This window comes from Nerophis lumbriciformis, linkage group LG36, assembly GCF_033978685.3.
Source record: "Nerophis lumbriciformis linkage group LG36, RoL_Nlum_v2.1, whole genome shotgun sequence".
Classification (NCBI taxonomy): domain Eukaryota; kingdom Metazoa; phylum Chordata; class Actinopteri; order Syngnathiformes; family Syngnathidae; genus Nerophis; species Nerophis lumbriciformis.
Genome location: NC_084583.2, coordinates 9,296,993 through 9,309,194, shown reverse-complemented (window position 1 = coordinate 9,309,194; position 12,202 = coordinate 9,296,993). Strand labels below are relative to the sequence as shown.

The window sequence follows — 12,202 nt, the reverse complement described above, 5'->3', positions numbered from 1 at the left end:
ACGCGGGGCCGCCATCTTGGAGTGGTGATCCTTCTCCACTCAGTGCAATTCATTTGGTAGGAGCAATGAACTGTCAGCGCATTTAATTCATCTTACCTCACTGAATACCACTGATTTTCCACGCGCTTTTTTGTCATACGTGTAGCTACGATAAAGGACACATGTTTTATTATTCATAGTTTGCTTAACAGTAATAGAATATTCTTATATGCTATAAGTCAGTGGTTCTCAAATGGGGGTACGCGTACCCCTGGGGGTACTTGAAGGTATGCCAAGGGGTACGCGAGATTTTTTTTAAATATTCTAAAAATAGCAACAATTCAAAAATCCTTTATAAATATATTTATTGAATAATACTTCAACAAAATATAAATGTAAGTTCATAAACTGAACATCAAATCAAGTAGGCTATTCCATTCATTACCATAAACCCCGAGTTTCCCCCATGCCATGATGGTTTGACCCTCACTAAAATGTCTGTCAAAAAGAACTGTGAAAAGAAATGCAACAATGCAATATTCAGTGTTGACAGCTAGATTTTTTGTGGACATGTACCATAAATATTGATGTTAAAGATTTCTTTTTTTGTGAAGAAATGTTTAGAATTAAGTTCATGAATCCTAGTGGATCTCTATTACAATCCCCAAAGAGGGCCCTTTAAGTTGATGATTACTTCTATGTGTCGAAATATTTATTTATAATTGAATCACTTGTTTATTTTTCAACAACTTTTTAGTTATTTTTATATCTTTTTTTCCAAATAGTTCAAGAAAGACCACTACAAATGAGCAATATTTTGCACTGTTATACAATTTAATAAATCAGAAACTGATGACATAGTGCTGTATTTTACTTATTTATCTCTTTTTTTCAACCAAATATGCTTTGCTCTGATTAGGGGGTACTTGAATGAAAAAAATGTTCACAGGGGGTACATCACTGAAAAAAGGTTGAGAACCACTGCTATAAGTGACCAGACGTCCCAGATCAAAACTGGGAATATAATCCCAGAGAAGGGTCAGCTATTTTTAAATTGAAGAAACAATATGATTAGGTTATATATACATGCGTATATCCTACATAAACAATGTATGAATACATTAGATATCTATATATCTTATAGACTGTATCTCTGTTGCTGCAGCAGCAGAGAGTTTATTCTGTCTTGACACTTTGTATTGATATTTTGTATTACATTCTTCCCGTAAATGATAATGTTTACACTGATTGTTTTATATGTATTTTTTTTAATATATGTCGCTTTGGATAAAAACGGCTGCCAAATACTTAAACATAAACATATATAAACACCTGAAAGTCTTTATATCAGCTAAAACCACCAATCTGTTTCACTGGATTCAGAACAAAACCAAATTCTGTCTTACCCAACAATGTTAGTATTTGAATATTGTTACATGAAAACTTATTCCTGGTTACAATTATACTGTTAAGAAAGTATTGTCTTATACTTTGCCTAAAATGAGAATGCATCATAATCAGTGGCGGCTGGTGAATTTTGTTTTAGGTAGGGCTGAAAGTTTGTAAACCAAACCCCTTTCGGGGGGGTCATCATCCCCCAGAAGATTTCTTTGTGATTTTCACATACAAATGAAGCATTCTGGTGCATTCTGACAAAATAATGAAGACAAAATAGAACATTTCATAGGTTTGCAGAGAACTATATACAATCTGCACACTGAAGGCATGATGCCACCATAGGTTTGCAGAGGACTATATACAATATGCACACACTCTTTTCACAAAATACAACCAATAGTACGTTAATGTTAAATCTTACTTGTGAAAAGTAATCTCCCGATTCCTATTTTCAACAGTCCGCTCATTTGAGCAGGAAAACGCTGAACACCATTTTTGTTTTCTACCTGTCAACTGTCAGTTTAGCATCTTTGTTTTCTACCCGTCAACTGTCAGTTTAGCATCTTCGTTTTCTCCCTGTCAACTGTCAGTTTAGCATCTTTGTTTTCTACCTGTCAACTGTCAGTTAAGCATCTTTGTTTTCTACCAGTCAACTGTCAGTTTAGGCTGCTCGCCGGCTCCTCATCACCACTTCAAGATGGCGGCCCAATTTCTCGCGTCACAGCAGTCAATGCTGCGTCTACTTATAACGTGTCTATGACTAGCACTTCCGGGGGTGTGGTCACGTGACTATCAATCGGCGACCAACACTTCCGGCGTATGTGTCACGGAGGTGTCGGCTTCTTGCGGGGGAAAAGCTGTCATTTTTCCGCGGAAGAAAGCGGCTGTTCCAAGTAAGAAAATAACATTTGTATCCTTATTACATTTTACAATTGAATACAATGGCTGACCTGTCATCCAAGTTTAGTTTAGAGGCTACGGGAGCGAATGAAGGAGCACGGCTAGCTAGCTGCTAGCCAGCCAATTGTTGTTTATTTCATTCCGCGCTTGGATGTAGTTCCATCCATCCATTTCCTACCGCTTGTCCCTTAATTGTTTGTGTCTAAATAATTTACTGTACTTACAGACCTTAGATTGTTGACCTGTAACGGCGTACTGTTAGTATAACTTCACACACATAGCCAGCATGGATAAGGACATGTAACCATGGAAACAGCGTCTCCCGCACGCAATATATTTTTTATTAATCCGCTTTAAAATCCCACTTCTGTTTTGTTGCTGACGTCATTCTTTTCTGGACAACAATAGTATCCATCCTAGCACAAAACAACACTCACATAATACCATACTTGCCAACCCTCCCGGATTTTCCGGGAGACTCCCGAAATTCAGCGGCTCTCCCGAAAACATCCCGGGACAAATTTTCTCCCGACATTCAGGCGGAGCTGGAGGCCACGCCCCCTCCAGCCACGATATAAACAGTGTGCCTGCCCAACCACATTATAACTGTAGAATGATCGAGGGCGAGTTCTTGGTTTCTTATGTGGGTTTATTGTTAGGCAGTTTCATTAACGTCCTCCCAGCGCGGTAACAACACACAACAACAGCAGTCATGTTTTTGTCTACCGTAAAGCAGTTTGTCTGCCGTAAACAGCAATGTTGTGACACTCTTAAACAGGACAATACTGCCATCTATAACATCAATAACATATACGGCTTTTAGAGAGTGCAGTGCACAACTGCGCACACAACAAGGAGACGAAGCAGAAGAACGAGGAAGATACAGCCATGGCGACACCGACGACGAGTAAGATGAAGAAATACGCTTCGTTGCACTTTTCCTGCCTGAGTCCGGCGATTAGTTGCAAATCTTGCTTTATTGATTGCTTGCACACAGCCAATCCAACACAAAACAAACTAGTCCCCGCCCGCACTCACGCTACCGCTCCCTCTCTTCTCTCGCCCACACACTCACTGACCTCACTTACCTCACATGCTCACCTATTAAAGGGCCACACACACACATACGCTACTCTCATAACAGCTTGTAAGTTCCAAGCCGCAGCTGCGATTGGACCTGGATAGCCTCCGCGAAAAAGTAGTTGACTACCAAGTGCTTGGCACTGAAGATCTTCCTCAGGAAGCAAAGATTGACCGGTTTTGGGCCATGCTAGGGAGAGATGGAAGATTCCAGACTCTAATGCATTTGATGAAAGCACTTTTGTGCGTGCCACACATCAATGCATCATCAGAGAGGGTGTTCAGCATGGTTAGAAAAATAGTGACAGAGAATAGAACAAGGATGGACAATTCAACCCTTAACTCAACAATGAGTAGATGAGTGTTATGTGTGTGCATATGTGTAAATAAATGAACACTGAAATTCAAGTATTTCTTTTATTTATATATACATATATATATAATAAAATAAATATATATATATATATTTATATATATATATATAGCTAGAATTCACTGAAAGTCAAGTATTTCTTAGATATATATATATATATATATATATATATATATATATATCTAATATGAAATACTTGACTTGGTGTATTCTAGCTGTAAATATACTCCTCCCCTCTTAACCACGCCCCCGCCACAGCCACGCCCCCGACCACGCCCAGCCCCCCTTCCCCCCACCTCCCGAAATCGGAGGTCTCAAGGTTGGCAAGTATGCTGTCATGTCTCAAGGTGCCACATATTATGTTAGAACTATGCATCCATCCATCCATCCATCCATCTTCTTCCGCTTATCCGAGGTCGGGTCAATAGTTTACAATTTAGTTAAAGCTCTTTTGTTTGATTATTACTGCACACACCTGCCTCTTCAAGTGTGTAATTAATTCCTATTTGTTTGTCTTGTTACTAAGATCATGGAGTTTCCCCAACATTCCCAGCAGCTACTGTCAGCCCTACGATCCCAGCGCCAGCGGGGCTTCCTGTGCGACTGCACTGTCCTGGTGGGCTCCTGCCGTTTTCTGGCTCACCGGGCCATTCTGGCCTCCTGCTCGCCTTTCTTCCACATGTTCTACTGTGACTCTCTGAGTGGCAACGCTGCGTCCAGCAGCTCTGTCACTCTTGACAGTGACATCGTCTCGGCGCCCGCCTTCAGCCTCCTGCTGGACTTTGTTTACGAAGGCGTGCTGCAGCTGGAGAAGTCGCCGCCCGTGGAGGACGTGTTGGCGGCGGCAAGCTTCCTGCACATGAACGAGGTGGTGAAAGTGTGCAAAAGGATACTGCAGAGACAAAGGCCTTTGACGGAGGCAGATAGCACTCGCCCTGAGGAGAGCGGGACTAAGGCAACAGAGTTCAGGAGACATGATCGGGGGGATGTCGGCACTGAGACCGTGCTGACCATGGCGGCAGATCACTTAACTCCTGTCGCTACGGAAGCGGACCTCACGTCGATATCTGCAATGGCAGGAAGTAGTTGGTTGAAGTCCGAGCACAGGACTGATGCCGGTTCATCCGAAGCAAGAGTCCACACTCCCTTGAGTCCGGATCTCGCTGACACCACCCAACCAGGCATGGAAGCCACTTTTCAGCCGTCCAATGGACAGCAGGAGGGCCTTGCTGCCGGACGGTCTAGGCTCGGGTCAGAGGGAACCATCGGGTTGGGGGCCGCTCATCAAAGCGAGGGCTTAGCTCTCTGCAGCCCATGCAGCACCACTGAAACATACAGGTGCATACAGAAAGATTTGTATTATATAGTTAGGTTATATTTCGTCATGTGAAAATGAACAAAGTGGTGGGCCACCAAACCAATATGGCTAATATGTAACAAAGAGAGTGCAAACTATCTAAATCCTATCTAGATCTTACCATTAAAAACAGATAAGAGCGAAAAATCAAACTATGCAATGGAATCTATCCTTATGCATTATCAAAAAACAATTGTTGCGTGATCTCAAGGATCATCCATTGTTCGTGTTACCAGACATGTGGGGTCTTTGGACAAAACAAACAGATGAAAACGGAGGTCTACACCTTCTTAGTGTGGCTGGGTCAAGGAAATTGATATCAAGACTATTGGATACATCTTTCATCGTTTTTACTCGGCTAAGTTTGCATTTTGAAGCGATTCTGGACCACCATCCGCCGCCTCAGGAAGGGGAAGCAGTGCACTGTGGGGAGTGCTCAGAGAGTATGGGGTATCGGACTGTCTGATTGTGGCGGTTCGCTCCCTGTATGATCAGTGTCAGAGCTTGGTCCGCATTGCCGGCAGTAAGTCGTACACGTTTCCAGTGAGGGTTGGACTCCGCCAAGGCTGCCCTTTGTCACCGATTCTGTTCATAACTTTTATGGACAGAATTTCTAGGCGCAGTCAAGGCGTTGAGGGGATCTGGTTTGGTGGCTGCAGGATTAGGTCTCTGCTTTTTGCAGATGATGTGGTCCTGATGGCTTCATCTGGCCAGGATCTTCAGCTCTCACTGGATCGGTTCGCAGCCGAGTGTGAAGCGACTGGGATGAGAATCAGCACCTCCAAGTCCAAGTCCATGGTTCTCGCCCGGAAAAGGGTGGAGTGCCATCTCCGGGTTGGGGAGGAGATCTTGCCCCAAGTGGAGGAGTTCAAGTACCTCGGAGTCTTGTTCACGAGTGAGGGAAGAGTGGATCGTGAGATCGACAGGCGGATCGGTGCGGCGTCTTCAGTAATGCGGACGCTGTATCGATCCGTTGTGGTGAAGAAGGAGCTTTAAGGAGCTGAGCCGGAAGGCAAAGCTCTCAATTTACCGGTCGATCTACGTTCCCATCCTCACCTATGGTCATGAGCTTTGGGTTATGACCGAAAGGACAAGATCACGGGTACAAGCGGCCGAAATGAGTTTCCTCCGCCGGGTGGCGAGGCTCTCCCTTAGAGATAGGGTGAGAAGCTCTGTCATCCGGGGGGGAGCTCAAAGTAAAGCCGCTGCTCCTCCACATCGAGAGGAGCCAGATGAGGTGGTTCGGGCATCTGGTCAGGATGCCACCCGAACGCCTCCCTAGGGAGGTGTTTAGGGCACGTCCGACTGGTAGGAGGCCGCGGGGAAGACCCAGGACACGTTGGGAAGACTATGTCTCCCGGCTGGCCTGGGAACGCCTCGGGGTCCCACAGGAAGAGCTGGACGAAGTGGCTGGGGAGAGGGAAGTCTGGGCTTCCCTGCTTAGGCTGCTGCCCCCGCGACCCGACCTCGGATAAGCGGAAGAAGATGGATGGATGGATGGATGGAGTTTGTGGTTGACAAAACACTCATAGCAAAAATGCGTTTCAAGAACACAGAAAAAAGATAAAATACAAATAATATCAAGATAACCTACCGTAAATGGAAAATACTAAACATTAAAAGTACATCAAAGAAAGCCTTAAGGAAGTGATCACTGCAATCTCATGCATTCTTCGACTCCCATCTGCTCCCTTGTACTGGAGTGCGTGCCAATTTTCCCATCGTTTTTCGTCTTTCTTGATTACATCTACAGGAACTCTGAAGAAACTTTTATAATTTTCGCGTTTTGAAAAGATCCAACATCCTAATACAACACAAGCATAGGGCATTTTTCTTCGAGAAAGGGCAAAACGCTCTGACAACAGACGCTCGCTGGCCCACCACTTCTAGTCTCACTTATTTAATGAGCCGGATGTGACGTCAAGTGAATACAACCCATCGTGGCTTATAATGACATCATTTGTTGTTTTCTCAGTCACACCCAGCAGCCGTCTTCGTCTTCACTGGTGTCAGACGTACAGTCGCTGGCTCTTCTCCAAACACAACCTCCGGAGTGTGATCGCCGGTGTGCGACGGGGCGAGAACCCCACGTGGTCGTGGCGGCCCACGCTCCAGCTCGACCCTCACGTACACAAAATGAGCCGCCACATCCCCGCATCCAAATCCAGAGTTCCCTCTCAGCCCAGCAGGGAAGTGTGAACTCCCGCACTGTCACTCCCAACAGTCCTCAAGGAAGAGCTCACCCCAATGATGGTGAGAACATGACGGTCAAAGTGGAGGCCATTGTTATTTCTGACGAAGAGGAGGAAAAGGTTATATGTGAGCCAGTGATGGATGAGGACTCTGACGATGACCTCCAGGATGAGGAGTTGAACAGACTCTCCTCCCGCCACATCTCCTCCGACTACATTTTTGCTCTTTCCCCTTCTTCCTCCTCCTGTTCCGGGGCCGGCCCTTCCTCCTTCCCTCCCCCGTCCACGGCCCGGCCCCACCCGGACCACGCAACATTTGGGACGGTCTTCCAGGACACCACGGCGGAGGACGTCCCCACGTGCTGCGTCTGCGGCAAGACCTTCTCGTGCACGTACACGCTGCGGCGCCACGCCATCGTGCACACCAGGGAGCGGCCCTTCGAATGCCGCTACTGCTACCGCAGCTACACGCAGTCCGGCGACCTCTACCGACACATCCGCAAGGCCCACGACCAGACGCTGCCGGCCAAACGCAGCAAAGCTGACGTGGAGAACACGCTGTTGCCACAAGCTCCGCCTCTCAGCCAACATATAGAAACACACTCCCTCAACCAAAATACAGCATTTTAACTTCATTTTCCAAGGTACACACTCACTGGCCACAACCCTAAGTAATCATAATGATATCCACTTTTGAGGAGGTTCCTTACTGGGGTACCTAATGAGGTGTCGTGTATACCTACACTACACACCTGATGTGATTAAATGTGTCATTTTAGTATTTTTATAACGTGGCCTAAAAATGTAATCCTTTCTCAACAATTGGCTTTGAGACCCATCATTAAATACACACTTTTTAGCACCATATATTTGGCACCAGGACCCTGAATATGTATGCTTTTGCTTTTACGGTTTGTATACAGTCGCGGTCAAAAGTGTATATACACTTGTAAAGAACATCATGTCATGGCTGTCTTGACTTTACAATCATTTCTACAACTCTTATTTTTTTTGTGATAGAGTGATTGGAGCACATACTTGTTGGTCACAAAAGACATTCATGAAGTTTGCTTCTTTTATGAATTTATTATGGGTCTACTGAAAATGTGCTGGGTCAAAAGTATACATACAGCAATGTTAATATTTGCTTACATGTCCCTTGGCAATAAGGCGCTTTTGGTAGCCATCCACAAGCTTCTGCTTGAAGTTTTGACCACTCCTCTTGACAAAATTGGTGCAGTTCAGCTAAATGTGTTGGTTTTCTGACATGGACTTGTTGGGAAGGCCATTCTAAAACCTTCATTCTAGCCTGATTTAGCCATTCTTTTACCACTTTTGTCGTGTGTTTGGGGTCATTGTCCTGTTGGAACACCCAACTGCGCCCAAGACCGAACCTCCGGGCTGATGATTTTAGCTTGTCCTGAAGAATTGGCAGGTCATTGTCTTATTTACTCTCTGTAAAGCAGCAGTTCCATTGGCAGCAAAACAGGCCCAGAGCATAATACTACCACCACCATGCTTGACGGTAGTTGTGGTGTTCCTGGGATTAAAGGCATCACCTTTTCTCCTCCAAACATATTGCTTGGTATTGTGGCCAAACAGCTCCATTTTTGTCTGATCTGAGTCTAGGGATGTCCCGATCCGATATTTGGATCGGATCGGCTGCCGATATTTGCCAAAAATTGCGTATCGGCAAGGTATGGGAAAATGCCGATCCAGATCCAGTTTAAAAAAGAAACTCCGGTCCGTGTTTTCCTACGCACCGATTTAAATAATACATTCCACTTTTCTGCTGCTCCGTAATTTCCGTTCCGCATTTTCCAGCACACCTTCAACACATCCACAATTCTCACGCAGTTGCTTTTAGCTGCTGACATTACACGACAGGCTCTTCTCACTCTTTCCTGTGTCTGTGCTTCTCACAGACAGCAAGCGCACCTTCTTACACACGTCACATACTGTCACGACATACGTCACATAGAGGTAGCAGCATGGCTAACGTTAGCTGTGATGCTAGCGCAGCCGTGTGACCAACATTTTCTCTAAGGTGCGCGCTTGTGCAATTGCGCACTGTTTAAGCGTCCTCTGCGCATAGCAAATCTATGCCACGCACAAAATCAAATAAAAAAATAAGCGCATAACAATTTTCGACACACGGACACGACAGAGACAACAGTTTTCGTCATCATTGTTCAAATATTGTGACGTCTGTCGAGACGCTTATCTCCATTCGGTGCCACACGTCCACACCATCAAAATGCCGAGGAAAAAAATTTCCACGACAACACCGTATGAAAAAATTAGTGATTTTTTTAGTTGTGATTTCCTTCTCTGCATGAAAGTTTAAAAGTAGCATATATTAATGCAGTATGAAGAATAATGTTTTAATGTAGACATGCAAGCCTTGAAAGAACATTTTGAAAATCAAGACTACATTTCCTGCAAATGGGTGCATTTCTACCCTATATTTTAACTTTAGATTTATTCTCATATCAAACTCTTTTGGCTGTCTTTTTGACACTTACATCAGGCGCCCCCCTCCACACCCTGGATTATAAATAATGTAAATAATTCACTGTGATTATCTTGTGTGATGACTGTATTATGATGATAGTATATATCTGATAGTATATATCTGTATCATGAATCAATTTAAGTGGACCCCGACTTAAACAAGTTGATAAACTTATTCGGGTGTTACCATTTAGTGGTCAATTGTACGGAATATGTACTTCACTGTGCAACCTACTAATAAAAGTCTCAATCAATCAATCAAAACACATAGAATCATCATACTGCAGTGATTATATGCATCAAGTGTTCATTCAAGGCTAAGGCAAAATATCGAGATATATATTGTGTATCGCAATATGGCCTTAAAATATTGCAATATTAAAAAAAGGCCATATCGCCCAGCCCTAGTTCAATGATGCCATTTCTGTTTGTCATGTATAATTTTGTCTATTTTGTGTTTATCCTTGAATAAACAGGTCAGTTTCTTGTTACCAACCATTGTGTATTATTCAAACTCACCTAATTCAGCTGGCTAGTTGTTATCAAGAGTACTAAAACCCTTTTCAACATGATTCTGACAACTAAGTAGGCTAAATAACTTTAAACTTTAATACATGCTCGGTAGGCCAGTATCGGTCAGTATCGGTATCGGATCGGAAATGCAAAAACAATATCGGTATCAGATCGGAAGTGCAAAAACCTGGATCGGGACATCCCTAGATCTGACCACAGAACTTTCCTCCAGAAGGTCTTATCTTTGTCCATGTGATGTAAAGGTATGGCTAAATCGGGCTAGAACGAAGGTTTTAGAATGGCCTGACTTAAACGTGTGGACAATGCTGAAGAAACAAGTCCATGTCAGAAAAGCAACACATTTAGCTGAACCGCACCAATTTTGTCAAGAAGAGTGGTCAAAAATTCAAGCAAAAGCTTGTGGATGGCTACCAAAAGCGCCTTATTGCAGTGAAACTTGCCAAGGGACATGTAAGCAAATATTAACATTGCTGTATGTATACTTTTGACCCAGCAGATTTGCTCACATTTTCAGTAGACCCATAATAAATTCATAAAAGAAGCAAACTTCTTGAATGATTTTTGTGACCAACAAGTATGTGCTCCAATCACTCTATCACAAAAAAAATAAGAGTTGTAGAAATGATTGGAAACTCAAGACAGCCATGACATGATGTTCTTTACAAGTGTATGTACACTTTTGACTACGACTGTACCTACACTACACACCTGATGGGATTAAATGTATCATTTTAGTATTCTTATAATATGGCCTAAAAATGTAATCCCTTCTCAACAATTAGCTTTGAGGCCCATCATTAAATACACATTTGTTAGTGCCATATTAACCACCAGGACCCTGAAGATGTATGCTTTTGCTTTTACGGTTTATATATGTTAAACTAAACGCGACCATTCTGGAGGTTTGTGACAATGTTGTGTGACAGTCTTGTGTGTTGTGTGTTTTTCACAAATGTGCTAATCAAAGCTAACCGTGTTGTAGACTCAAGAGGCACCTAAACTATCATTTCTATTGTGACATATTTGACCTTGTAATGCGTTGTTTTACCATGCTGAATAATTTGGTGTTTTTAATGAAATGTGCCAAAAGTCTGACATAAACATAGAGTACAAGCAACAAGATGAACATGTTATTTACTAGGGCTGTCAAAATGAACATATTACTGTGGATTACTAATCCCTAATCAATTTTTGTCTGATTAAAATTTTTAAACACAATTTTACTCCCATCTGCAGCGCAGAATTGCTCAAAATCGCTGAAACATCTCTGGCGACACCTTCTAAGTCGTGTTACTGTCGCGCATTTGTGCAATTGATACGATAGCGACAGACTGCAGAAGCAAACGGCAATACCGAAGATGCTTAACAGCACGTTGGCCCTCTCCGTGAGATATTTATGTCATAAAAAAACACAAGTATTTGACGTACTCTGCAGGAAGGAGTTTACTTTTTCTCAAAGCACTTCATCTTCATATAGCACATTAATAACATAAAATAAGTAGCAGGTCCACAATAACGTGGATTTTGTTTGTTTTGGTAAAACGGGCGGGTTATTTGTTTGCACGAAACGTGATGGTAAAGTATCGTTGCTTATGCGAAATGAAATAATGGAGATGAAAAACGATTTTGTTTGTTTACTATTGAGCGTGGCCATATTGGAACAGAGTGCCACATAAAGAAGAGCACACTGTGCTTAAAAAGGCAGTGGGTGGTATTACTCCAAGAAAATAACACTAAATGATAAATGGGTTATACTTGTATAGCGCTTTTCTACCTTCAAGGTACTCAAAGCGATTTGACACTATTTCCACATTCACACACTGATGGCGGGAGCTGCCATGCAAGGCGCTAACCAGCACTCATCAGGAGCAAGGG

The 12,202-nt window shown here is 43.3% G+C and overlaps 1 protein-coding gene across 2 annotated transcripts; it reads left to right on the top strand.

Annotated features, from left to right (window-relative positions):
• The first annotated feature begins 2,162 nt into the window (after window positions 1–2,162).
• Window positions 2,163–8,240, top strand: zbtb3 (zinc finger and BTB domain containing 3). 2 transcript variants are annotated; one of them, XM_061930519.2, is made up of 3 exons: window positions 2,163–2,270; window positions 4,257–5,068; window positions 7,063–8,240. In XM_061930519.2, exons 2-3 carry the CDS (start codon window positions 4,260–4,262, stop codon window positions 7,907–7,909), a joined length of 1,656 nt encoding a protein of 551 aa, XP_061786503.1. In that variant the 5' UTR covers window positions 2,163–2,270; window positions 4,257–4,259; the 3' UTR covers window positions 7,910–8,240. The 2 variants fall into 2 exon arrangements, with proteins under 2 accessions (XP_061786503.1, XP_072768536.1); XM_072912435.1 differs by lacking the exon at window positions 2,163–2,270 and having other exon boundaries at window positions 4,254–5,068.
• Window positions 8,241–12,202: the final 3,962 nt, after the last annotated feature.

What these genes read in the sequence shown, in the direction of transcription:
- zbtb3 (XM_061930519.2), top strand. Translation starts at nt 4,260, where the DNA reads ATGGAGTTTCCCCAACATTCCCAGCAGCTACTGTCAGCCCTACGATCC. An exon ending in AGCACCACTGAAACATACAG is followed by an intron (nt 5,069 to 7,062) that starts GTGCATACAGAA and finishes TTGTTTTCTCAG; the next exon opens with TCACACCCAGCAGCCGTCTT.